This window comes from Castanea sativa, chromosome 11 (assembly GCF_040712315.1).
Source record: "Castanea sativa cultivar Marrone di Chiusa Pesio chromosome 11, ASM4071231v1".
Classification (NCBI taxonomy): domain Eukaryota; kingdom Viridiplantae; phylum Streptophyta; class Magnoliopsida; order Fagales; family Fagaceae; genus Castanea; species Castanea sativa.
This window is the reverse complement of record NC_134023.1, coordinates 67,405,427-67,432,591: the sequence shown is the minus strand read 5'-3', so window position 1 is coordinate 67,432,591 and position 27,165 is coordinate 67,405,427. Positions and strand designations below refer to the sequence as shown.

Genomic DNA, 27,165 nt, shown 5'->3' with positions numbered 1-27,165 from the left:
AGAAATTTAAGAAGAAAAAATCCACTTGAGCTGAAATTTGATATTTTTTTCTCTTGTAATTAATCCTGTACAATATATTTGCTTTCCATCATGTATGTTTGGCGGAATTGGAAAATGATTGAGAGTAAAGTACTATTATACTGTACTTATATTATATCTTTTTTCTAAGATATAAATTTTTTTTTTTAAAGATTAAAATTGGTTAGCTAAAATTGAGTTTAGATGAGTTCTCAGTGGCCCAAAATTTGGACATGGTCTACCATTAGAAAGGATGTTATGAATGGCAGAATAATTTTCCAGCTAGTGGACAAAATTTCCAAGCAAGCCTGTGGCCCACTATTTTTGTTTCGGTGCAGAAGGGGCCAAAGAAGACTAATGACATCGATGACATTAGTCCACGTTAAAACTCGGTCTCTTCCTTCACTGCAGCATTACTTTCGCTCAAACTTCATCACTTCAAGCCAACCCTCTACCTCTCCTCTCACTCTTTCAGCGTTCCTTTTGGCCAAAAAAATGGCCGAAGCAATCCTCTTTGGTCTTGCACAGAAAATGATTGAAAATTTGGCCTCTCGAACTTTCCAAGACATTGGATCACTCTGGGGTGTCGAAGGTGAGCTTGAAAAAGTCAAGGACACTGTTTCCACAATCCAAGCTGTACTTCAGGATGCAGCGGAGCAGCAAAGTCATAACAATCAAGTCAAGCACTGGCTCGAAAAGCTCAACGATGCAATTTATGAGGCAGATGACTTGTTCAGCGAGTTTTACACTGAAGCTACAAGGCGAAGCCTGGTGAGTGGGAATAAAGTCGTAAAAGAGGTACGCACTTGCTTTCCATGTTCAAACCCACTTGCTTTTCGTTATAAGATGAGTCGTAAAATAAAGGCGATGAGGCAAAAGCTAAATGCAATAGCAGAAGATAAGAACAAGTTTAGCTTGAAAGTAGACAACGTAGAGACAAATGATATGAGTAGGAAGAGGGAGACTCACTCTTTTGTTCAGGGAGAAGATGTTATTGGGAGGGATGAGGACAAACAGAAGATCATAAACCTGTTATTTGACTCTAATGTAGAAGAGAATGTTTCGGTCATTCCCATTGTGGGGATTGGGGGCCTAGGGAAGACTACACTTGCTAAATATGTGTATAATGATGAGGAAGTTAAAAAATACTTTGAGTTAAAAATGTGGGCGTGCATCTCTGATGTCTTTGATTTAAAAGTAATTATTGAAAATATAATAGCATCTACTTCTGGTAATACACCAGTTGGAAACTTCAGAATAGATCAGTTGCAAAGTCAACTTCGTGAAAAAATTGATAAAAAAAAATACTTACTTGTATTGGATGATATATGGACGCAAGATCCTGAAAATTGGCGTGAATTGAAATGTCTTTTAATGGGTGGTTCCAAAGGCAGTAAGATTATAATAACTACTCGTCTTAGATTGGTTGCAGAAATTACACACACAGTTTCACCATATTTTCTTGAAGGTCTGTCCAAAGAACAACCTTGGGTTTTATTTAGGCAAGTGGCATTTAGAAATGAGCTAGAGGCCAACAATTCTGAACTAGAGACAATTGGAAGGGAGATTGTAAACATGTGTCAAGGGGTTCCACTTGCTATAAAGTCCATAGGAAATTTGTTATTCTTAAAAAAGAAGAAGTTTGAATGGTCATTCGTGAAGAATAAAATAGAAGCAAATGTAACTCAAGGGGGTGAAATTTTACCAATTTTAAAGTTGAGCTATGATCATCTCCCATCACATTTGAAGACTTGTTTCACTTATTGCTCTTTGTTTCCCAAAGATTATGAGATGGATAAGGAAACAGTGATACAACTATGGATAGCACAAGGGTTTGTCCAATCATCAAACAAAAACCAACAATTAGAGGATGTTGGCGATGATTACTTCGAAGATTTACTTTGGAGGTCCTTCTTTGAAGAAGTAGAGACTTACAAAGGCTTAAGATACAAGATGCATGATTTAATTCATGATCTTGCAGAATCTATCATAGGCGAGGAGTGCAAGCTTGTTAGTTTTAATGGCAAAGATATTAATGAAAAAAATCGTCATGTATCATGTCCATTTGAAATTAACCCATCTTTTAGGGAAACTTTAAGCTTGTTGGTTAAAGCGGTCAAACCACGTACATTTCTTCTAACATTTTATGAGGAGTTCTCTGGTGCCTTGGAGGAGTCAATGTTGAATACAATTATTTTGAGTTTCAAGAGCTTGCGTGCATTAGATTTACATGCATTGAAGATTACATCAATACCAAATTCTATAGGGAAGTTAATACATCTAAAGTACCTCGATCTTTCTTTTAATTGGGATATTAAAACTCTCCCTGATTCAATTACTACATTGTTGAATTTGCAAGTACTAAAACTTTATGATTGTAAAGGTCTTAAAGAATTACCCAAAAAGTTTAGAGAATTGGTTAGCCTCAAACATCTTTATAATGATGGTTGTGATAATTTGAGTCATATGCCTTGTGGATTAGGGCAAATGACTTCACTTCAATCATTACCATTATTCATTGTGAGCACCTCCTCCCACACTGGTGGATTAGGCGAATTGAAGGACCTAAACAACCTTCGAGGAACATTAGAGATCACACATTTGGAACGCTTGGAAGAATCTAACTCAGAATCCATTGTTGTGAATTTAAGGGAGAAGCAACATCTTGAAAAATTGATATTAAAATGGTATCATCAAGATCAAGTAGATAATAATGAAGATGTGAAGTTATTAGAAGACCTCCACCCACATCAAAATCTCAAATATTTGGAAGTGTATCAGTACAAGGGTGTGAAATTTTCAAGTTGGGTCTCTTCTCTCACAAATCTTGTTGATTTAAAGATAGAGAATTGTGAGAGATGCCGATATCTGCCACCATTGTCTCATCTCCTCTTTTTAAAATCTCTAAGCCTTGATACGATGAATGATTTGGAGTACATATCCGATAATGATATGAGTAAAGAGGTGTTTGCTTCATCCACAGCATTATCAACACCGTTCTTCCCATCTCTAAAGTCACTCACAATATTGAAATGTCCTAATTTGAAGGGATGGTGGGGGAGAACAGGGAGGGATTTAGTTGCAACAACATCTGCGTCAACACTAAATCATCAACAAGATCAGTCTCACAACTCACTGCCTTTATTTCCTCTTCTTTCTTATTTGGGGATTAAATATTGCCCTAAAATGACTTCCATGCCCCTGTTTCCCAATCTCAAAGAATCTCTATATTTAGAGAATGTCAGTTCGAAGCCTTTGCAAGAGACAATGTCAATGAGTTTTTTAGTTCCCTCTTCCTCCTCTTCATTATCCTCTTCTTCTCCTCTCTCCAAATTAAATAAAATGACTTTGCGTTCTGTAGAAGATATAGAGTCTCTTCCGGCTGAGTGGGCTCTATATTCTCTCAAGGTACTACGAATTTGGAATTGCCCTAGACTAACATCTATGTCTGGAGCGGTGCGTAATCTCACCTCCCTCTGTGAGCTATTAATTGCCGATTGTGAGGAGTTCGATCCATTAAGAGACATGCATGATGATGGCATGGAATGGCGATGCCTCATTTGCCTCCGTGATTTATGTTTCAGTGGCATTCCGAAACTGAAGTCTCTCCCTGTGGGTCTTCAATGTATTTCCACCCTAAAACAGCTCACCGTTTCAAACTGTCCCAATTTAATGACTTTGCCGAAGCTCACCTCACTTGAATATCTTGGGATTAAAAGATGCGAGCCTAATCTGACATCACTTCTTGAGATTAGTTGTCTCACTTCTTTACGGTCGCTGCAGATTGAAGACTTTCCCAATTTGATTACTTTCCCCGAATCAATTAGGAATCCAATCTCACTTGAAAGGCTTTCCATTTGGAGATGTCCCAATCTCACAACACTACCTAATGATGGTTGTCTCAAGTCTTTACGAGAACTGGATATTCGGGGTTGTCCTCAGTTAGCTGAAAAATACAAAAATAAAATCGAAAAGGATTTCCCTAATTTGGAAATCAAATGGATTGGCTATTGAGACCACAGCAGCAAACGGCTCTACTTCATCTTCTGCAACAGCCCCTCCCCTCTTTCACTTGGTACGCATTCTATGCTTTCAAAAGAAACTGAGCTTTTTACAATTATATTATTTGTATTTCGTTGATTTCCATATAATTAATTAAAATCAGTTACTTTTTCGAATTCTACTCTTTATAGAAACAATATTATGTATATATATATGTATTCAGCCCTGGTATAATTGAATTGTTATTTTGTTTAGGTTTTTTGGTAATAAAACATCAGAGAATTTCGACAACCGAACTGTTGAATGTTGCTTCAGAGTTCTACTTTAAAGGGTTATTGTTAATATTTTTTTAAAATACATGCTTTGTGTTCTGTTAACAGCTTCATGGAGATAATTATCTGAAGATTTTGAATAAGTTTCTGGGGCAATATGGTCATGGGATAAATCACTTGGATAGTTTCAAGATTTGGGAAGTTGATGCTGCGAAGGTATTCAGTTAGATTCATTTATAATCTAATGATTATTGAATTTTTTGGAATAGCATTGGGATTTCCAATTTGTGTTTATCAAAACAATGGTGCTTGAGTTAATCAATTTGCTTTCAAATCAATCAAAAAATGTCTTAACAATTGGAAAAAATGAACAGGGGAGGGTTGGCCTTACACTGCTCAAAATTAACAATCTTATACTGTTTTAGTAACTCAAATTGTAATGTTTTTGACTCTTCTCACTTTTAAAATTGGATGTAGAATGAATTGGAAACACAGAAGGAAAGGAGGTGTATGTATCTGGCCATATTGAGAACCATATGAAAAAGTGCAACAAGTCAACAGCTAAGGTGATTATCTTGTTTTGGGTTCATTCTTTTTTCCCTCACGTAAAATGTTCATTCTAGATATGATTCTTATATTAAGAGGGGACCCAAGAGGGAAGACACATAAATCCACATTTGTTTGTTCATTTGATTGATTTCTATCTTTATATAAATTATAAAATGACACTTTTCTGTTGCATTCTTTAGGCGAAGTACACTCGGGAAGGCAGTACTCAATTTCAAGCCCTTAACTTCTTCAAAAAAGCTACACTCTTTTGTTGTTTGATGGTCCGGGGAAGCATTGGGAACCCCAATTTCTTTCTTTGGAGCCGTTTCTTTTCCTGTCTCCTGCCTGAAATGGTGCTTTGCTTCTGGATCTTCGGAAAAATCAACTAAATAGATTGAAGTCTGGTACTTGTTGATATTTTGATAACATCTGGTGAGAGATCATTATTTGACAACCACCATCTAGGAAGAGGTTTTATATTCAGGTATTTATTATTTTGTTTGCTTCAACTCTTTATTATTACTTCCTATTTATATCAACAAACAAAATATCTAGATATGGTTTTTTGGATTCTTACATAATTGCTGGTTTTTGTTCACTGTACAATGATAACTTAGTTTGGATTAAAGTATGGCTTCTGATTTTGAGTTTAGACATGCAGAAGTGCTGTGATAGATTTTACTTTATGCACAATATTTGGATAAAAAGTTAGGATCAATAAAATAAAAATATAGAGTTATACATAACATAGTTTGTCATTTGAAAGAGGAGAAAAAAAATCAATTGAATTCTCACATCAAATGCGTAGTCCTTTTTTTTGTAAACCAAACTGACATGAAACATAATATTAGAAACTTTGTTTTATGTTTTTTTCCTCACTTTTTTGGAATGATTCCTGGCAGAAATTGGTGGGAAATGGTCCAAGACTGCTTGAATCCTTAATTGAATGTATTTTAGAAGGATGTTCTGGTCCAATATTACTACAGGTCCATTCATCTCCTTTAAATTAAGTTTTCTTTGTTTATAAATTATCCAAATTCCTCATGTTTTCCTTCAATTAGAAGTATAATTTTTGTGCAGTGTATGGAATATAAAAACAGACCAGAGTTTCTGATCTCCAAAGTGAGTCAATACTACAATTATGTAAGCCTCTAATGAAAAAATTGTTGGAAAATCTTTTTTTTTTTTTTCTTTCATTTATATGCTTATTTTCTTATGTTCTAAAACTTATTTCAGGACGTTTGGCATGGATAAAGATCACAACTAGGTGTAAACAGAAGAGTTGTTCCTTTTCAAGAACGGCTTCATTATTCTTGCAGCTGATTCTTGGATATTTGACAACTTTTTAATGAAGCTATTGAAAATTTTCAACCTAAACATGTAATTATTTCAACTCACTATATTTATTTCTTAATTAAAACAAGTAGGCCACGATTCTCAGTTTGTAGCTTTAGTTCTGTAACTCACTTCACTCTATAACCATATGAATCATAAAATGAGTAATAAAAATCATGTTCTCTACAATGCAACTATAAATTTTTATTTAGTTTTATCTTAGTAAATTGTTATTTGGGAACTGGGAAGGGAAAAAAAATTGTTTTTCACTTAGGTAGATGCTTCATAACACCAATATTATTGAGAAAAAAAAATCTTGAGATCTGGTCAGTTGACCAGAGGGATTTAACGCCACTACTTTCTTACATTTGTGCATCTCCTTTCTAAGTTTACTTTGAATTTACCAAATACTGGCTCTGTTCATTCTTCCTCTTTGTTTCAGGTTTAGTGAATTTATCAGTTATTGAATTCTGTATGCAGGAACTTTGAATTTGGAAACAGAAAGTTTTTAGTGAATTTACAGCAAATGCAAGATAAATAGGTGTATATCTTACTCCTATCTTTATATATCTTATTACATAGATTAGGTTACATGGTTCACTTGTTTTGAATTTTTGGAAATTTGATTGCAAGATAGTAGAAATAGTATTATTTTCCTATCTTTTCCTTTTCCTTAAGTTAATTCTCAAACTTATTTTTGATAGGTTGAAGCAGATGAAGACTGTACCTTGGTGTTAGCAACAAGATTACTGCCTATCTTCAGCTAAAGTTCAATTTCCGGGTGACTGGTTCTTAGAATTTTCAGCCACCCTCTGTGAAACCTAAGCTGATTGCAAACATTTATCTTAGTGTAATTGTTTCAATAACAAAACAAGCTTGTTATGAATTTTTTTTTTTTTAATGCTTTTCAAATTGGAACCCTTTTACCTATATACATAACTGTACTTTAAAGCATCCATATGAACTTAATTATAAGAACTATCTTGAGAAATATTTTATAGGGATTAAACATCTAGAATATGCCAATTATCAAGAAGAATCAGATAATCTGAAGAAATTTCTGTGGAAATTTGATGATGGGATGTATTGCTTGGATAGTTTCTGGATTTGAGAAGCTGATGTAGCTAAGGTACCAATTAAACTTGTTTATAATCAAATATTATGTTTGATCATAATCAAATATTATGTTTGATCATAATCAAATTTGAAGAATCTCAAGTTGTGACATGTAAATATATAAAGAATAGGTAATGAACCTTATATACTTCTGTTATGCTTTTCCTATGCAGTTCTTGAGGCTGGAGATGAAGAATTTGAGGTACGTTCTACCTTGGCTGATACTCATCTAGGAGGTGATGATTTCAACAAGTTTGAAACAAGAGATTTAGTAGATCATTACCTTATATTCTTTGTTTTCTGATTTATTGTTATATGTTACTAAATTACACCCTTACATTCTATAATTTTAAATAGAGAATAAACTTTAAGAAAGATGAAGGCATAGATCTTCTGAATGACAGGCAAGCTCTACAACGTCTCATAGAGATTGCTGAGAAAGCAAAGATGGAGCTGTCATCTCTTACTTAGACCAATAATATTAGGTATGTGGCTGTTTCTATGCCTTCTTTCTTTAAGTTGATCTCTCTCTCTTTGCCATAATCACAGAGAAAAAACATTTGATTTTCCAGTCTACCTTTCATTATCGCCATTCAGATGGCCCAAAACACATTGACACCACACTGACTAGTGTCAAATTTGAAGAACTGTTTTCAGATTTGTTAGACAGGTATGCCTTTTTAGTAGTCATATGTAATATGACTGTATTTTTTTTTATCTCCATTACTTCAGTTTTCTTTCTTTTGATTTTGAACTCTCTTTTTCTCTCATTTGGTAGTCTAATTGCCTGCTTAAGTTCACTGGATTACAACTCATAAGCTTTCAGCACCAGTTGAAACTTCCCTGAGAGATGCAAAGCTTTCCTTCAAAGATATGGATGTAATTCAACTTGTCCCAGCTGTTTAGGAGCTGAAAAATATGGATGAAGTTTTTGTTCTTGGGGCTGTAGTTCAGGTTTGTCCTTTTCTTGTTATTATGTAATTCAACTTACTATTTTTTTGTCACTTTTATTTCCAGGCTGGTGTTTTATTGCTGGAGAAGTTAATGACATTGTGCTCTTGGATGTCTCACCATAGAAGGACTTGAAACTTTGGGTGGTGTCAACTTCACCAACTTCCAAATCAGAGGTGTTCTCCACCGCAGCAGATGGACAGACCAGTGAAGAGATTAATGTCTATCAAGGTGAGAGAGAGGTATTTATCTCTCTGAAAAAAGGGTGAGAGAGAGTTTGTGAGGGACAACCGGTGCTAGCACCATGTCAAGTGATGGGGTATGTATTTGCAAAAACTTTTGAAGAGAATTTGGATTTTGTTCAAACTAGATATAGCAAGTTTTAGTTCTTAACAGAAGGCATAAATTAGAATCTGGTGGTTGAGTACGTTTTGGCTAGAGATGTTATTAGAATGATTTTGAATAAGCCTAAAACCCAAGTATCTTAGCTAACTATAATCTATTTATCTATTTGAGAAATAATCATATATCAAGAAAAAGTTAGACCACTAGTGGAATATGATGCTTTCTTATATTATAATTCTAGAACCATAACCATTGGCAGTGGCTGCGAATCCCCCCTGCCCCCCCCCCCTCCTGTTTATGTTCTAATTAGTGTGTAGACTGAAAAATGCTTTTATTTCTTTGTTTTTTTAACTTCAATTTTTTTTCCTTATAATTTATATTGTAGCACAAGGAGCTTCTTGTTTTTATATTTATTACCTCTTTCAATGATGTTACCATGTTCTACAAAGAACCTACATCTTTCTTTTCTTTCTGAAAACTCAGCATTTCAAGCATATATGTTTTTTGATTTTAAAAAAACAAAAAAAATGGAAACGTTCACTTTTTTTATTAGTACCTGTAAACCTAACCTAATTATATTACTATACCTCATGTTTCTATGTACAAATTAAAAATGTTGTAGGTGGATAGGAAGGTTAAAGAAGCTGAAAATTTTGCAAAAGGAAGACCAAGGAAAAGAGGGATGCCATAGACACAAAGAATCAAGCTGACTCAGTTTTGTACCAAATTGGAAGCAACTAAAAGAGCTGGGAGACAATGTTCCTAGCTAGACAAGGAGAATGTAGAGGCTAAAGTGAACGAGGTCATGGATGCCATCATTGGTGGTTCTACCCAAGTCATTAAAGATGCAATGGCTGTCATGAATCAAGAAATTATGTAACTGTGGTAGTCAATGTTGATGTGAATTTGAATTGGTTCAGAACCTTAGGAACAAGTACAACGAGTCCATGGCTTAGGTGATTATCTTGTTTTGTGTTTCATTCTTTTTTCCCTTTGCATACAAATTTCATTCTAGATATGATTCACATTTGTTTGTTCATTTTAATGATTTCTGCCTTTATATAAACTACAAAATGACACTTCTTTGTTTATGTTCTTGATTTTGAATAAACAGAGTAATATCAATAACATTCTGGTGAATGATCATTATTAACAACTACTCTCTAGGAAGCTGTTTTATGTTCAGGTATTTGTTATTTTGTTAGCTTTAACACTTTATTATTACTACCTATTTTCATCAACGAACAACAATATCCAGTGTGGTTTTTGGGTTCTTATATTATGTCTGATTTTTGTTCATTGTACAAATAACTTAGTTTGGACATGCAGAAGTGCTGTGATGGATTTTACTTTAAGCACGCTATTTGGATACAAAGATAGGATCAATAAAATGAAAATATAGAGTTAACCAATTGAATTCTCACATCAAATGCATAGTTCTTTTTTTGTAATATCACTGTATTTGTTTTATCTCCATCACTTCAGTTTTCTTTCTTTTGATTTTGAACTCACTTTTTATGTCATCTGGTAGTCTACTTGCCTGCTGAAGTTCACTGGACTACAACTGCAATTAACTTTCTCATTGGCTTTGAGCACCAGTTGAAACTTCCTTAAGAGATACAAAGCTTTACTTCAAAGATATTGATGAGGTAATTCTACTCGCATTGGGATTTCTAATTTGTGCTTATCAATACTATGGTGCTTGAGTTAATCAATTTGCTTCCAAATCAAACAAAAAAGTCTAATAAATATTCCATAGTCAACAACAAAAAGGGGAGGGTTGGCCTTACTCTGCTCAAATCATAATGTTTTCATATATACATATACTAAAAAAATGTTAATTAACAATCCTAATCCTTTTAGTAACTCAAATTGTAATGTTTTTTACTCTAATCACTTTTGAATTGGATGTAGATTGAATTGGAAACGCAAAATGAAAGAATGTGTATATATCAAGGCATATTCAGAACCACATGAACAAGTGCAACAAGTCAACAGCTAAGGTGATTTTCTTGTTTTGGGATCATTCTATTTTTCTTCACATAAAAAAACAAGTAGAGCTCTCGATTTCTAATATTGTCTATTTTAATACTTATTGGAACTTGCACTAACTGTTGAGGCATCAATACTTATTTTTGTCTCTTTTATTTCTAGACTGGTGTTTTTTAGCTGGAGAAGTTATTGACATTGTGCTCTTGGATGTCTCACCGTAGAAAGACTTGAAACTTTGGGTTGCGTAATGACAAAAAATATCCCAAGGAAGACAACTTCACCAACTTCCAAATCAGAGTTGTTCTCCACTGCAGCAGATGGATAGACCAGTGAAGAGATTAATGTCTATAAGGGTGAGAGAGAGGTATTTATCTCTCTGAAAAAAGGGTGAGAGAGAGTTCATGAGGGACAACAAATCCCTTGGAAGCTTTTGCTTAGACAACAAAACTGGTGCTAGCACCATCACACAAAGTGATGAGGTATGTATTTGCAAAAACTGTTGTTTTGAAGAGAATTTGGTTTTTACTCAAACTAGATATAGCAAGTTTTAGTTATTAACAGAAGGCATGAATTAGAATCTAATGGTTGAAAATGTTGTGGCTAGAGATATTATTAGAATGAGTTTGAATAAGCCTGAAACCCAAACTATCTTAGCTAACTATAACTAATTTGTCTATTTGATAAATAACTATATATATATATATATATATATATATATATATATATATATATAAAGAAAAATTTAGACCATTTGTGGAATATGATGCTTTCTTATCTTGGTGGAGACCCATAGCCATTGGCAGTGGCTTCAAAGTCACGACCCCCCCCCACCCCACCCCACCCCACCCCACCCCCCGCCCGCCCTTGTTTTTGTTCTAATTTGTTGTAGACTGAAAAATGCTTTAATTTCCTCATTTTTGTAACTTCAATTTTTTTTTCTTATAATTTATGTTGTGGCACAAAGAGCTTTTTTTTTTTTTTTTTTTTTAAATTACCCATTTCAATGATGCTACCATGTTCTATAAAGAACCTATATCTTTCTTTTCTTTCTAAAATCTCAGCATTTCTAGCATCTATGTTTTTTGATTAATAAATAAATAAAAATAAATGGAAACATTCACATTTTATATTAGTAACCTAATTAAGTTACTAAACCCCATGTTTGTATGTACAAAATAAAAATTTTGCAGGTGGATAGGATGGTTAACGAAGTCGAAAATTTTGCAAAACGAAGACAAGGAAAAGAGGGATGCCATAGACACAAAGAACCAAGCTAACTCAGTTTTGTACCATACTAGAAGCAACTAAAAGAGCTAGGAGACAATGTTCCTAGCTAGACAAGGAGAATGTAGAGGCTAAAGTGAATAAGATCAAGGATGCCATCTCTGGTGGATCTACCCAAGCCATTAAAGAAGCAATGGTTGTCCTAAATCAAGAAATTATGTAACTGTGGTAGTCAATGTTGATATGAATTGGATTGTCTATTAGCTTTTTTTTGATTGACTTCTTTGCATGGACGGCAACTATTGTTTAGCCTTGAATTATGTTAGAGTTGAGAGAGAACTCTTTGATATAGAGTTATTTGGGTGTATTGGGGTTTGGGTTTGTGAGAGTGGATCTTCACCACCTTTGTACTCTCCATATTTGTTAGTGAAACTCTCTCCTTGTCACCGCCCGTGGATGTAGGCCAAAGGCCGAACCACGTAAATTTTTGGTGTTCTCTCGTGTGTGGTTGTCTATTTCTCTTTCATTCTTTTTTTTTTTTTTTATCTCATAATAATTATTTGTTAGATCTTTCTAAAGCCATAATATTTTTATAAATAAAACTTATCCAGGAGTGCCATCTGAATACTCTTTCTTGCAACAGTCAATCTATAGTCAACCCAGCCAACTTGGTGTTGGGTTGCTTTGCTATTACACTCGGGATCAATTGGAAAAAAGCTAATGGCAATGATATGATCAATGCAAATTTCATAAATAGTGAGCAACTCTTAGAACTTCAATTCTGACCATGTATACTTGCAAATGTTTTTAATTTTTATGTTAGTTTGTACCGGCTATGTTGATTTGTGATTTTGGAAAGTACGATGTGTATATTTTCAAATGTGATTTTGAGAATGGGTAGTTTTTAATGGCATAGGCAGGAGGTTTAGTCTCTTCTATGGCACAAGCAAGGCAAATTTCAAAGTCTTTTGCCAATATTGCCTATGCACTTGTCACCTTCTCAATTTTTATGAGCTTAAGATTTCTATGTAAGGAGAAGCCTGTGAAACCAATGGTACAGAGGGGTTGTCATCTGCAGGTCTCTATTGTTGTTTATTCTATATCTCAAGCATTAGAATAGAAAGAACATTGGAGATAATTCATTATGGGTTAAAGTTTTATCTTCATTCTCATTCTTCCATAAACAATTCAAATGTTCTTCAATTGGTATTTTCCTCCAATCTTTTTTTTTTTTTATTAAAGGACGAAAAAAAATTGAAAGCATATTTCAAAGATAAACTTTCATTCATTCCTAAAATAGTCTTGATTCTATTTTGATCCCTAAAATATGCATTGTGTTACACATAAACAAAAAATATAACAAAAATAGGTAGATGGGCATTATAAATTTTCAAGAACTGGAATAAAACCTCTTATATTTTAAGCGAAAGGAATAAAATATAGATTATATTTCAAGACCTTAAAGAATTTTTTTTTTTTTGCCAAAAATTATATATTAGTTAATACTTTAAATTATCTATGTTCATATTATTTTCATGTCTAGAATTTTATACAAGTACGAAAGATTAATGTTTTTATTATCTTTTACATCTAATTGTTCAATTGAAACTCTTAACATTTTTCAGCAATTAAGCGAGGAGAGAGTCATGGAGGAAGCAGCTACCTAAGCATAGCTAGCCCCTAGTCTTTCATGTATAACAACACCACAAAAACAAGTGAGACAGAGAATGAGAGTGAGATCATGGGAGATGAGAGAGTTTTTGGTTTTTTTTTTTATTTATAAATATAAAATATTAAAATTTAAATATAGTTAGTTATTGTTCGGTCTAGTCCAGTCCTTAATGGGACTTGGACCAAAAACATATATGTATATATGGTATAAAAGGACAACAACTAAAGAATATACAACGCCGTGACATTTAGTAATGCACGTGTTCAGCACGTGGGACCTATAAACAACGTCGTGTTCATGGTCAAGAGATGTATTCATGTTCTCTTTTCTAGGTATTAATGTATTCATGTTCTTTTTTTTTCTTTTCTTTTCTTTCTACACACCATAAAACATTTATGAAATATGTTCTTTTGGATATACATCACATTTATAAAATGTTCTTTTGAATATACACCACTATTAATTTCTATAAGACTTTCTCCCCTCTCCCCATGTGTGTGTGTTAAAATATTTAGTATTCTCAAAAATAAAATAAAACATGGACATTTTTTTTTTTTTTGAGAATCATAAAAAAAATGTCCATGTTTTATATATATCTTATAGCTTACAAGCATATTTTTGTACACTAATTAGTAATTGATTATTACAATGCTACATTTTGATACAGAATAATATCTAGTCCTTGTTAGGTTGCATATATGTGGACACATTTTTAAACGAAATAGATACACAATGTAGCAAACTATTAAAATCCCAGGTGCTAAACAAAATAGCAATCAATGTAAAAAACAATTTCAAAATTATAATGAAGATATAACTAAATCTCCTATGGTTCATCCAAGGCAGGTTTCTTCTGTCACTTCAAAAAAAAATGTTCATAAATTATCCCTTTGGTCTTCCATGCATTCAACAACTCAAAAGACCTATCAGGATGGTAGACTTTGGCATTACATGTTAGATTCGGCTTAGAAGCATGATCTTTCACAACCTATCCAATGCTCGCTACTACCATTTGAGAAGAAAGATTCATTAAAGCGAAATCTAAAACCATGAGAGAAAAGAAAACTATTTTTCTAAGATCTAATCTATTTTTTCATTAAAAAAAAAAACCATTGGTTAAAACTACACAATAACACATATGCCCTTTTGTAGAAAAAATTTGTAAACTAATGATATGGTGTTGGTCACTCTTGGAGTAAGGTGAAATCTAGAGTCCAATCCCAATCCAAATGAACCCAAACTTATTAAATATAAAGTGTAATTTATTTTTTTAATTTCTACTATCAAGTTTATTTTTTTGAATTTGTTTATCTTTTTTTTTTTTTTAATTTCAATTTGTACTACCATATACCTTAAAATGATCCTTGAATTTTGAGCCATTGTCTTTGTCTCCGGGATTTTGAAAATCAATGCTCTGTTTATGAATGAGCTTAGACACTAAAACCGATGCTAGCACCATCACACCATGCCAAGTGATGAGGTATGTATTTGCAAAAACTTTTGTTTTGAAGAATATTCGGTATTTGTTCAATCCAGATATAGCAAGTTTTAGTTCTTAACAGAAGACATGAATTAGAATCAGGTGGTTGAAGACGTTGTGGCTAGAGATATTATTAGAATGAGTTTTAATAAGCCTGAAACCCAAACGATCTTAGCTAACTATAATTATTTAATCTATTTGAGAAATAACTAATATATATATATGTCAAGAAAAATTTAGACCATTAGTGGAATTTGCTGCTTTCCCCCTTTGTTTTTGTTCTAATTTGTATATAAACTAAAAAATGCTTTTATATCTTCATTTTTGTAACTTCAATGATGCTACCATGTTCTACAAAGAACCTACATCTTTCTTTTCCTTCTGAAATATCAGCATTTCAAGTATCTATGTTTTTTATCTTTATTTTTTAAAATGGAAACATTCACATTTTTTACTAGTACTAGTAAACCTAACCTAATTATGTTACTAAACCCCATGTTTGTATGTACAAAATAAAAATGTTGCAAGTGGATAGTATTGTTAAAGAAGCTTAAAATTTTGCAAAAGGAAGACAAGGAAAAGAAGGATGCAATAGACAAACAGAACAAGCTGACTCAGTTTTGTACCAAACTAGAAGCAATTAAAAGAGCTAGGAGACAATGTTCCTAGCTAGACAAGGAGAATGTAGAGGCTAAAGTGAATAATGATGTCAAGGATGCCATTCTGGTGGCTCTACCCAAGCCATTAATGATGCAATGGCTGTCCTGAATCAAGTAATTATGTAACTGGGATAGTCAATGTTGATGTGAATCATGTGACTTTGAATTGGGTTGTCTGTTAGCTTTTTTCGGATTGACCTCTTTGCATGAACAACAACTATTGTTTAGCCTTGAATCATATTAAGAGTTGAGAGAGAACTCTGTGATATAGAGTTATTTGGGTGTAATGGGGTTTGGGTTTGTGAGAGTGGTTCTACACCACCTTTGTACTCTCCATATTTGTTAGTGAAACTTTTTTCTTGTCGTCACCCGTAGATGCAGGCCAAAGGCCGAACCACGTAAATCTTTAGTGTTCTCTCTTATTTGTGGTTGGCTATTTTTCTTTAGGGATTTTTTTTTCCTTCATAATATTTGTGTGTGAGATCTTTCTAAAGGCATAATATTTTTATAAATAAATCTTATGCAGGAGTGCTATCCGAATAACCTTTCCCGCAATAGTCAATCTATTGCCAGCCCAGCCAACTCAGTGTTGGGTTGCTTCTGGCACTACACTTGGGTCATTTAGATTAAACGAAAAAACAACCAAATGGTGATAATCTAATCAATGCAGATTTTACTGATAGCAAGTAACTCACAGAATTTCTATTCTGACCATGCACACTTGTGTAATTTCTATGTTAGTTTGTACAGCCTATGTTGCTTGTGATTTTGCAAAGTATGGTTATGGTGTGTATATTTTCAATTTGATTTAGAGAATGGTTAATTGTTAATGGCATAAAAGTTGGCAGACGGTTTAGTCTCTTCTATGGCTAGTATGTATGTATGTGTGTGTGTGTGTATATATATATATATGCTGAATAATATGAATGGATCCAATAACATTTTGAATGGATCCAATAACATTTAGGGCGTTGCCTTCAACAAAAATGATGTAGTCCAAACTCCAAACCAGCATATAATGCACTAGAAACAACCAAGAGTGTCGCTTCGGCTTCAGCCCAAAATGGATCACCTTTTACATCGATCCCAGGTTCTTAGTCCGTGCATGAATGATGTTGCCTTGGCAAATTGCAGCAAGTTATACATTGTTTCACAACAGCGTCGGATTTTAAGGTCAAGAGGATTCTAACTTTCAAATATTTCACAAGGTTTGTATTTGTAATATCTGGCCTATAGTATAGCTTTCAAAACAATGTTAATTAAAGTGTAATATCTTAAAGCAGCCCCCAATTAAAGTTTTTTTTTTATTTTTATGTATAATAGATTGGGCTAATAAGATCGAATTGTGAAACTACAAATTGATAGCATTTTGAAGGCACAAACAAGCACATTTCAAGTCTTTTGCGACTATTGCATATGCACTTGTCACCTTCTCAATTCTAATCAACTCAAGATTCCTATGTAAGGAAGCAGCCTGTAAACCAATGGCACCTGGAGGTTTTAATTGATTATCTCACTTTCTACTTTGATTCTCATTCTTAAGATTTAAAAGGTTTTATTTCTGTCCACAGAGTTAAAATGTCCTACATCTGGTGTTTTCGTGAAATCTTGTTAATTTCTTTTACATGTTTTAAAAAAAATCATATTACAAAGATGAAGTTTTCATTTCTAAAAAACTTGTCTGGTTTCTATTTTGATTCCCAAGCTATGCATTTCGTTCAACAGACAGATGGAAAACATAACCAAAACAGATTGATGAGGGACATTATAAATTTTATGGGCAAATTTGAAATGTAAAATCCTAGCTAGATTATATTTCAAGCCGAAAAGAATATTTTTGCCTAAATTATACATTTATCAAGACTCAAGAGTTTAATCTCCATTCATATATTTTTCATGACTAGAATTATACAATTAAAAAGGCTAAAGTTTTTATTACATTTTGCACTGAAACGTTCATTTTAAAACTCTTGCCATTTTTGAGCTAGTAAGCAGGAAGAGGACGAGAGAGGAAGCTAATCTTTCATGTATAACAAGTGATATAAGTGTCTGTAAACGCTATTGATTTTAGGGAGCTCTTAACCCCATTTACATCCCGCAAGATGCAATGTCCTCAAACAGCAGGAAAATTCAGATTAGAATACAAAAGACCTCAGACAATGTTGCCCAGAACATGTCACCACAGCTCCATATTGACAAGAATGGAAGCCAGAAAAAACAATTATATAAACAGTTCCAAATATATCACTGTTGGTGAGGGAACCATACAGCTAGGTAACAGCACGGCTATTTGCACGTCCGTTACTAAAAATAATTGTCCCATAAATAGACAGCTGATGAGAACTCTCTCAAACATACCCATCGAATGCATGACGATTTTTATTACTTTGATAGAAGATGCACCTTGATAAATAGTATATCATGCCCAACACTCCATGTTCTGGTCCCCTCCAGCAAGAAAATCTGGAGTTCATGATAGCATTGAGAGGTTCAGAGAAAGTGACTAAAAAAAGTTACATAAAAAAATATAAAAAATAAAAAATATAACAATTTCTTCATCTTGACTTTTTCCTGTCGTTTTTTTTAATCATAAATTAATTAAAAAGAAGTGACATGGAGAAAGAATTCCTAGGATTCACAGATTTGTAGAAGAATCTTGAAACCTGATTTGTACGGGAAATGTAAATCCTAACAAAAGCCTATGACCTATAATAAGCTATTACTGCATATTTCATTTGGCATGAGTTGTAAGAATCGCCCAATAGTTTCATGCCAATCCAAGTTAACAATATAAACTTAGAAATAAGAACCAAACATCAAGTCAAATACCAAGGTCAAATCCACAACTTGTTACTTTTTGTGTAAGGCACTTGACATTGCACCAAAACCCAACCTCTAAATCACTTTGTTGGACCAAAAAAATACTGAAACCTAAAATTCCCAACACCCATAACAGGTAGAATCAAACATCTCACCATTGAAAGGTGAATAAAATACAACTAGGAAGCAGTGGCAATGGAACCAAAATATATATTTGTAAAGCAAAGAGACATTGAAGGTCACTTCTGGGGTCCAACTGAGCAACCATCAACTTACACAAATCTTAGAAAAGTATATAAATATCTCTATTGCATCATACCTCAAAAACAACTGGAGTGCCACACTGGCATTTGAAAAGAACTCAGCAATTGAAGTGGCGCATGATTTCTCCATTTCATTAGATATCCTGCAATATGAAAACAGGTTCAAGCAATTAAGAGATTTTTTGCAATTGATGAAACTGGTGCAACTGATAACCAGTTTTTTGGCAAAACCACAGTGCTAAGGTGGTATTATTAGTTCATAACCATCAAGACAATCCTTTAGATTCAGTGAGTACGAGAGCATGCCATCATTGAAAACTTTCCTGATGGCCAACAAAGCCATTATTTGTCAAAGACTGATATTTTTTGCTCAATATACCTAGCATATCAATGACTGCTAATGCATTCCAAGTAGAGTTCAGGTAAAACCCTTGCACCACGGGTACACAGTATACAGATTTACTTTTATTTACTAGTTTGAGCTCGTTGGAATAAAAAATTTCCTAAAATTAAGGAACATCAAAAAATTAATCCACATGTCAAGTCCCAATGTACAAATACTTGTACAGAAAGCAGAATCCAAGTCATAACTTCATACTTACTCTAGACTATAAAACAGCATCTGTTCACCTTATACGCATGTTACCAAGGAACTCTGACAGCCTGGCAATAACCAAAACTCAGTGAGCATGGGAGTATGAAATTATTTAAGGGAAAAAAAATGGACCGAGTAGAATAACAACAAAAGGTACAGACAAAACCTAATATTTTTAGCTATCACAGTTTCTCCATCTTCAGACCCAAGATGACGTAGAACTACCTCCTCTAGACGGCCATCTCGATATGCATGCTGCAATAAGAGAACATCCACGCAGAAAAACCTAATGAGGCTCTGAACTTATTACATTGCATGCAACCCCCATAACCAAAATAGGGGAAATAAAAGGCAGATGCATATACTTTCAAGCTGAGAAGGCTCATAAACCTGTATAGAGAAAAATGATGCAGCACAGACAATGAGTACATTTGTAACATGACATACAAGTCACAAAGATGAGCCTTCTGTAACAACCCGTATTTGCAAACAAACCACTTCATAAAGCAAGTCCACAGAACCCTTTACTGAAGGTTTTTAAAAAGAAGCTCAACAAGCTTAGTAACCCCTCTTCCACTCATGGGAAAGAAATATAACAAATATAACATTATACACCACAGTGGTAATCACTTCACCGGCCATGTTTGTCAAATGTCTTAAAATATCAAACTGTAAGGAGTATAAACTCACTAAAAAGAGAAAATGTGTAAAAGGAAAACCTTCAAACAGGAAATTGTTGTGTAAATGTCAAACTACAATGAAGTTCTTTGCTTACAAAGTATCCAAGGAAACTGAGCACCATTAATGACAAACATAAAATTATTATGTGCTCCAGCAATCAAATATCTACCAAAGAACCTACACTTCCAGGCTTATTGACATCAACATTGGATAATGCCAGTAATCATCCCAAGCAGAAACAATCTAACCCCAGCAGGGAAACCAAGATATCAATTATAAATAATAGTATCTTGTCATAATATAGAGTTCAAAAACTACAAGCAAGTCTTTCTGCTGATGCAAAGAGTAGTAGGCTGAGAAAATGCCAACATGGCAATGTTTAGAAAATCCCCACAGACAATCAACATGATCACAACTGGCTATATCTAGTAGCTCATGGGCTATAAAAATCTTCTTCATCACTTGATGAGTCAGATGTATCCAGAATCAGATCCCTTAATAAAAGAGCCATCTCTAAGGATGTTAATTCTTCCATGGGGTCAAGAGCTGTCTCAGAGGCTCTTAATTCTTCTATGGAGTTGAACATATCAAACAGGTCATCCACAAAACCAGATCTTCGTGGAGGGGACCTTCGTGGAGGGGGCCTGTGATGTCTCCAAGTGTATGAGCCTGGCTTGACCTTATGCTGGAACACAACAAACATTCTACCCATTAAAGGAGTGATAAAGCTAACCCTCTCCTAGATGGAAGTAAATTACAAACAAAAGGTGTATAATTCTTGGAGCAGCATTGACTAGAAGCCATTCTGACAGCAACTCTAGGAACATCAATAATACAACTGCCACAAAAAAAAAGAAAAAGAAAAAAGAAATAGACCATTTGTGCCCCACCTATACTTATCGATAAAGCCAGAAAATAAACCACAGAGACTCAGAAAAACAAGCACAAAAGAGAGTGTGAGAGAACAAAATTGTCACATTGTTTAAGAAAATGTTAATTTGCTATGCTCGCCTTCGGTGAGGTAAGCAATTTGTAATTTTGTGGATGATTATATCAGTTCCTGGCACAGAATACAGATATGGGACACTTGAAATGCACAATGTAGCAACCAACCGCCTCTTATGCGGATTGGTACCTCCCAAGCAGATACGTGCTTGGGGTACAGGGAAGGGAGGGGTTCAGGTAGTAGCATTATGATTTCTAACCAATAATAATAATAAACCGAAGCAAGAAAGGAGCATGTTCAATAGGGAAACTTGGGAGGCCTTAGTGAAAAGCAAACAGGAAAGTACCACTAGTACCATAACATCCTTAGTGACATAAAATTTCACCGGTGCTTCAGGTATAATCTGGCAAGAAGGGGATATGAAATGCAGATGTCTGAATTACAGGCAAAAACGTCCTGAGGTGCTGGCAGTTGCAGGTTATTGGTTCCTCAGAGTGCTAAGAACAAGAGTAAGATGTAAGTTGTGAAGACGAGGGGTGGTATTCCAATCTGTGTGGTCAAGGTGTTGGTAGAGATGGTATCAACATAGTCAAGTGAAAGGGTATATTCTCTTTTCTAGGTCTTATTTTATTCATGTTGTTAAAAGTACGTGGTTAAATGATAAAATTTACCATATCCCAATAACTTAAGCTTAAGCTTTTGGGGCAATCAGTAATTTAACACATTCTTTTTTTCTTTCCACACTATTAATAAATTTACAAAACAAGGACATGAGCTTATAACTTATAAGCTTATTTGTGTACACTAATTAGTAATTTATGATTAGAATGCTACATTTAGATACATAATAATACCCTACTCCCTGTTTAGGTTGCATATATGTAAACACAGGTTTAAACAAAATAGATACAGCATGTAGCAAACCATTAAAATCCCAGGTGCTAAACAAAATAGCAATCAATGTAAAATATAATTTCAAAATTATAAATAATACATAACTAAATCTCCTATGGTCCATCCAAGGCAGGTTTCTTCTGTAACTTCAAAAAGAAAAAAAGTTAATAAATTATCCTCTGGTCTTCCAGTTACCACTAAGCAAGCCCAGTTAATCACAACAGGCTTCGTTTTGCTGTTGAGATGCAACCCAAAACAATAATAACACTAAAGACAACAGCATCAACAACAATAATACATCGAATCATCATTAAAGATTATGATGTAGTACTGTTTTCCAAAGCCAGGTTGATCCAATAAAAAATACTTATCCCAATAATCTAGGATGCATACTAATCTACCAAAAAGAAGGACCATTCTGATATGTGAAACAAAAAGGTGAACGCCGTAGGCCATGTTCACTGGAATGTGGAATGATGGGAGAAGGATTGTATATAATTGTATAGATGATTTCCTTAGAAGTAAGAAAGTTGTATGATTTTGATATCAGTCATTTTGTTTCTTTAGAAAAGGCCAAGAGAAGGGAAGAAATGATAAGAAATTTTCAGATTTCCAAACTTGTATATCTGAACTAAAGCATAACTTATCTTATATTCTTGTGTAAAACACCATTGTGTTCAATTAAGCAACGGAGCATGCATTCAACTACTCAAAAGATAATTAAAAGAAAGCCAAAAAGTAAAAACAAGTCATCAACCAACAAAATGCAAAATACAACAATTATAGAAAACCACCACATCTTCACTGCCAAATCCCAGAAGATCAAGAATCAATGAGACATAAATCTTTACTAACACAGAATAATAAATTTCCAGGTAGTAAAGGGTGCTTACAATAACCATTACACTAAAGAGAGTCAAATTTGATTATATGTATAGCATACAAGTAAAACCGTTGCACTTAAGATTAGTTAAACCAGAAACCTTTGAAAAATGAAAATCAAAATAACTATTTATCTTATTAACATTCACGTTACCTTATAAAAGCAACTACTCCCAAATGGGCAGTTTCCATTCCCAAAATCAAAGTGCTTGCAATCGATGGACCTGCAAGAAAGACAATAACAAATTACAAAACTGAGAACAACAATATGAATTCACAATACTTCAATTGTTAGTTATCTAAATTGTTAATCAGTTTCTTGAATTTACTACCAAAACTTTCAGGAAAATTGACTAAACAGTATCTGAAAGTCGCAAGTTCTCAAAAACTTTCTGATAAAATTTTCTCAACTAAACAAGAGAGTAGTAGTAGATGACTCCGGGTTACTAGAATGTTAGTGAATTACAACTCTAGTAGAAGTATTTAAAGGGGGACACAAATCAAATTTGAAAATCAAAAACCAGAAACAGGATCACAAGTAACATGAAGGTCTATCGTCTAGACAAGAGTTAAGAAATTACTTGAGCTTTGCCTTGTAGCTATCAACAATTTCCTGCTTCTCTTCCTTCGAAGAATACCAAATGACACTTGGAATAACAAAGTATGATAACTTGCGACAAATTGGGCATGCCCTCAATGCACTATTGACATCCATCCCAGAGGTTGGAGAACTACTACGCCAATTCCTAATGCAGGATATACAGAATGGATGGTCACATTCCGACAGCAAGCCAAACTTCCGTTCTGCTGCCGTGGGCTTTGAGAGAACACGTTCTAGACAAACACTGCATTCTATTTCTTGACTATGTTTTAATGCCTCCAAGTGCTTTTGCTTTTTCTCACATGATTTCAAATGCTCCTCTCTTTCCTCAGGTCTGAAAGGATGCAAGCAATGTTTTCCACATGTGGGACATAAGTCACCATGTAAATGAGGGCATTTTTCTCCTCGGGGACAATTACCGGCAGCAGCAAATGAACAGATGGGACGATCAGATGGTCTAATACTGCTAGCTTCCCCAATATCCCAGTCATCTAGAGAATCGTGGTGCCCATACTCTTGATTCCAGGCAGGTTTAGTAGGAGGAATGAAAGGTCTACTTGAAGCAGATAGCTCCATAGGACTTCCTGGGACAGGCGTTAAACCACCAAATACAGATCTAGTACTATTACCCAAAGGAACAATATCTGAAACGAGAGATTGGCGTGCATTTGTTGATGAAGATGAAGCAGAAGAATGGCTTCGAGCAGCTTTAACATGTTCGTATCTGCAACGACTACCATATGCACAAAGTCCTTTCTGATAATAGGTGCAAATCTGTGACCAAAAAAGCCAGCAAGAGTCAATGATAAAGAAAGAAGGAAACCTTACTAAATGAAAATTAATGGGCAAATATAATGAAATCAAGCTGAGATCAAAAGATTTACGTTATGTGGAGGATCCTTCCAATCATGTGAAAACTCACAATGCTCCCCTTTCAGACACGCCCCATGAGCAAAGAACTTGCAGAGAACCCTGCAGGAGCAAGAAAATCAAAGATCATAAAAATTCCAATCAACTTTAACCCCAAAAATAAATAAATCAATTAATTTCTATAGAACCCCTACCCCACCCAATTTAGGTGTCCCATAGAAAAAAAAACAATCCTGATTACAAAATCTTCATTTCAGCTCCCAAATCTTCTTTGCCACCAAACAAAAGTCAGAAACTTCAACCCCCAAAAAAAATCTTTTTTTCTTAAGAAAAATTTTAAAATACATCAAAGTTACATGAATTGATCTTCCTCTTTAAACCCATTAATAATTCCTTACAAAAGGCAACCAATTAAACATAAAAACCCAACTCTCAAATTATCATTGCCACCAAACAAAAGTCAGAAACTTCAACAACAACAACAAAAAAAAAACTCTAACACATCAAAGTTACATGAATTGATAGCCATAGTCTTTCACAAAAGGTAACCACTTAAACATAAAAACCCAGCTCCCACATTTTCTTTGCAACCAAACAAAACTCAGAAACATCAAAAAAATCAAATCTTTTCGAAATACATCAACCTCACAAAAGCCAAGAACTTAAACATACCCAAAAAAAAAAAAACCCATTCTTTTTTATTAAAGCACAGTAACAACAAGCATATAAGCACAAAATAATCACAAAATCAATTCAATTCCATACTCAACCAAGATCAAATTTTCACAAAATTGAACAAGAAAAAAAATCGAAAATTAAAAATTAAAAATTAAAAAAATCAATCCAATCGCTATGAATGCCACAAAGATCAAAAATCAAGCATAGAATAATATCAAATTAAATTGAAAAATAAAAACAGAAAAAAGAATAGGAAGAATCACTCACCTCTTGGACATGGATAGATATTGAGAGAGAGAGAGAGAGAAAATTCGAAACCCTAAAGCTGGAGATCGAATTGATTTGAAATGAAGGGAGCTGAAAAGAGAAGAAAAAGAAAGGAGGAGAGAGAAAGAGAGAGAGAGAGAGAGTCTGTGAGAAGACTTAGGGCTTTTTGGCTGTACGTGTACTACTGTGTACGGTGTGTGAATTTTTTTGGGGGTTATTGGGTTTTTGGAGGTGAAATTACGGAAATGGCCCTTGGTGGGAAAGAGAGATAGGGTGTGTTGTTGGTTAAGAGTAGGGGTAGTAGTGAAATTGTGGTGAAGTTTTTTTTTTTTTTTTTTTTAAATGAATTTGATAGGATATGAGCCTTTGCTTCTACTTTGTGATTGGTTGTGTATTGTTAAGACAGTAATTGGTTTGCGATGTTGAAAGAAGTTTTTTTTTTTTTTTTTGTAAATTACAATTATACACCTTTGTTGGAAATATGAGTAAAACATAAATACGGTTTATTACATTAATTTTAATTATTTTTAGAAATATATTATTGTTTGTATTTTATTGGTTAATGCAATTATGTATTTAAATTTAATTGATGAATCTAATGCATTATAGTTAAGGATTGTATCTAAGTTTTAACCGATTAATGATCTCTTGTTATAAAAAATAATAATAATACTTTGTCATAAGTAGAAGATAGAATATTTTTATATTTTGTTAGAAGATAGAATATTTTTATATTTTGTTAGAAGATAGAATATTTTTATATTTTGTTCCTCTCGTTCGTAGTTATCTTCCTGATGGTTATCATGAGAGGCATAAATCATGTGATTAAAAAAATTCCATAAAAAAATTCACACATGATTCTTTGAAATTTAAAATACAGAGTATTGTAAACTATACTCTCTCTCTCTCTCTCTCATCAAAGCCGACTAATGGTTTTGGGTCGGTTATATTTATCTGCCAGATATTCAATATGAGAGACACAAATCATGTGATTAAAAAGCTTCCATAAAAGCATTCACACTCGATTCTTCATAAGCTAAAATACGAAGAGTTTTGTAACGTAGACTCTCTCTCTCTCTCTCTCTCTCTCTCTCTCTCTCTCACACACACACACACACACACACACACACACACACACACACACACACACACACTCATCAATGTCGACTAGTGGTTTTGGGTTGATTATAGTTATCTACCAAATGTTCAATATGAAATGCACAATTCATGTGATTAAAAAGCTTCCATAGAAGCATTCACACTTGATTCTTTGAAAGCCAAAACAAAGAGTTTTGTAATGTAGACTCTCTCTGTCTCTCATCAATGCCAACTAGTGGTTCCGGCTCGATTATAGTTTTTAGCTAGATGTTCAATATGAGAGGCACAAATCATGTGATTAAAAAGTTTCCATAGAAGTATTCACACTCGATTCTTCGAAAGCCAAAACACAAAGAGTTTTGTAACGTAGACTTGCTCTCTCTCTCTCTCTCTCTCTCTCTCTCATATCAATGCTGACTATAGTTATCTGCTAGATGTTCAATATGAGAGGCACAAATCATGTGATTAAAAAATCTTCCATAAAAGCATTCACACTAGATTCTTCAAAAGCCAAAACAAAGAGTTTTGTAACGTAGATTCTCTCTCTCATCAATGCCGACTAGTGGTTCTAGGTCCATTATAATCATCTACTAGATTGTCAACATGAGAGGCACAAATCATGTAATTAAAAAGCTTCCATAAAAGCATTCACACTCGATTCTTCGAAAGTCAAAATAGAGAGTATTGTAAACTCTCTCTCTCTCTCTCTCTCTCTCTCTCTCATAAATGACGACTAGTGGCTAATGATCCACTATAGTCATATACAGAGTGGTCAACATGGGAGGCAAAAATTATGTGATTAAAAAGCTTCCATAAAAGCATTCACACTCGATTCTTCGAAATCAAAATAGATAATATAGTAAACAAGAATCTCTCTCTCATCAATGTGTACTACAGTCATCTACTAGACAGTCAACATGAGAGGCACAATTGGTGTGATTAAAAAACTTCATAA

General features: G+C 33.9%; 2 protein-coding genes across 8 annotated transcripts; one reads left to right on the top strand and one right to left on the bottom strand.

Annotated features, from left to right (window-relative positions):
- Positions 1–375: 375 nt before the first annotated feature.
- LOC142617787 (putative disease resistance protein RGA1) lies at positions 376–12,300 on the top strand. 6 transcript variants are annotated; one of them, XM_075790756.1, is made up of 20 exons: positions 376–4,093; positions 4,401–4,508; positions 4,770–4,858; positions 5,042–5,325; positions 5,744–5,827; positions 5,922–5,984; positions 6,078–6,221; positions 6,657–6,717; positions 6,881–7,305; positions 7,466–7,494; positions 7,697–7,777; positions 7,865–7,962; positions 8,071–8,171; positions 8,310–8,474; positions 9,211–9,544; positions 9,703–9,774; positions 10,120–10,237; positions 10,503–10,591; positions 10,743–11,059; positions 11,771–12,300. In XM_075790756.1, exon 1 carries the CDS (start codon positions 376–378, stop codon positions 4,030–4,032), a length of 3,657 nt encoding a protein of 1,218 aa, XP_075646871.1. In that variant the 3' UTR covers positions 4,033–4,093; positions 4,401–4,508; positions 4,770–4,858; positions 5,042–5,325; positions 5,744–5,827; positions 5,922–5,984; positions 6,078–6,221; positions 6,657–6,717; positions 6,881–7,305; positions 7,466–7,494; positions 7,697–7,777; positions 7,865–7,962; positions 8,071–8,171; positions 8,310–8,474; positions 9,211–9,544; positions 9,703–9,774; positions 10,120–10,237; positions 10,503–10,591; positions 10,743–11,059; positions 11,771–12,300. The 6 variants fall into 6 exon arrangements, with proteins under 6 accessions (XP_075646871.1, XP_075646868.1, XP_075646867.1 ...); XM_075790753.1 differs by having other exon boundaries at positions 8,310–8,562; positions 10,802–11,059; XM_075790752.1 differs by having other exon boundaries at positions 8,310–8,562.
- Positions 12,301–17,618: 5,318 nt separating this feature from the next.
- Positions 17,619–25,304, bottom strand: LOC142617141 (putative RING-type E3 ubiquitin transferase C3H69). 2 transcript variants are annotated; one of them, XM_075789856.1, is made up of 8 exons: positions 25,113–25,296; positions 24,182–24,269; positions 23,278–24,071; positions 22,851–22,920; positions 19,460–19,548; positions 19,301–19,361; positions 18,755–18,841; positions 17,619–18,078 (listed from the first exon to the last, which is right to left on the bottom strand). In XM_075789856.1, the coding sequence occupies exons 1-6, from the start codon at positions 25,121–25,123 to the stop codon at positions 19,325–19,327; spliced, it is 1,089 nt and encodes a 362-aa protein (XP_075645971.1). In that variant the 5' UTR covers positions 25,124–25,296; the 3' UTR covers positions 17,619–18,078; positions 18,755–18,841; positions 19,301–19,324. The 2 variants fall into 2 exon arrangements, with proteins under 2 accessions (XP_075645971.1, XP_075645972.1); XM_075789857.1 differs by lacking the exons at positions 17,619–18,078; positions 18,755–18,841; positions 19,301–19,361; positions 19,460–19,548 and adding an exon at positions 19,984–20,659 and having other exon boundaries at positions 25,113–25,304.
- Between the last annotated feature and the right edge of the window lie 1,861 nt (positions 25,305–27,165).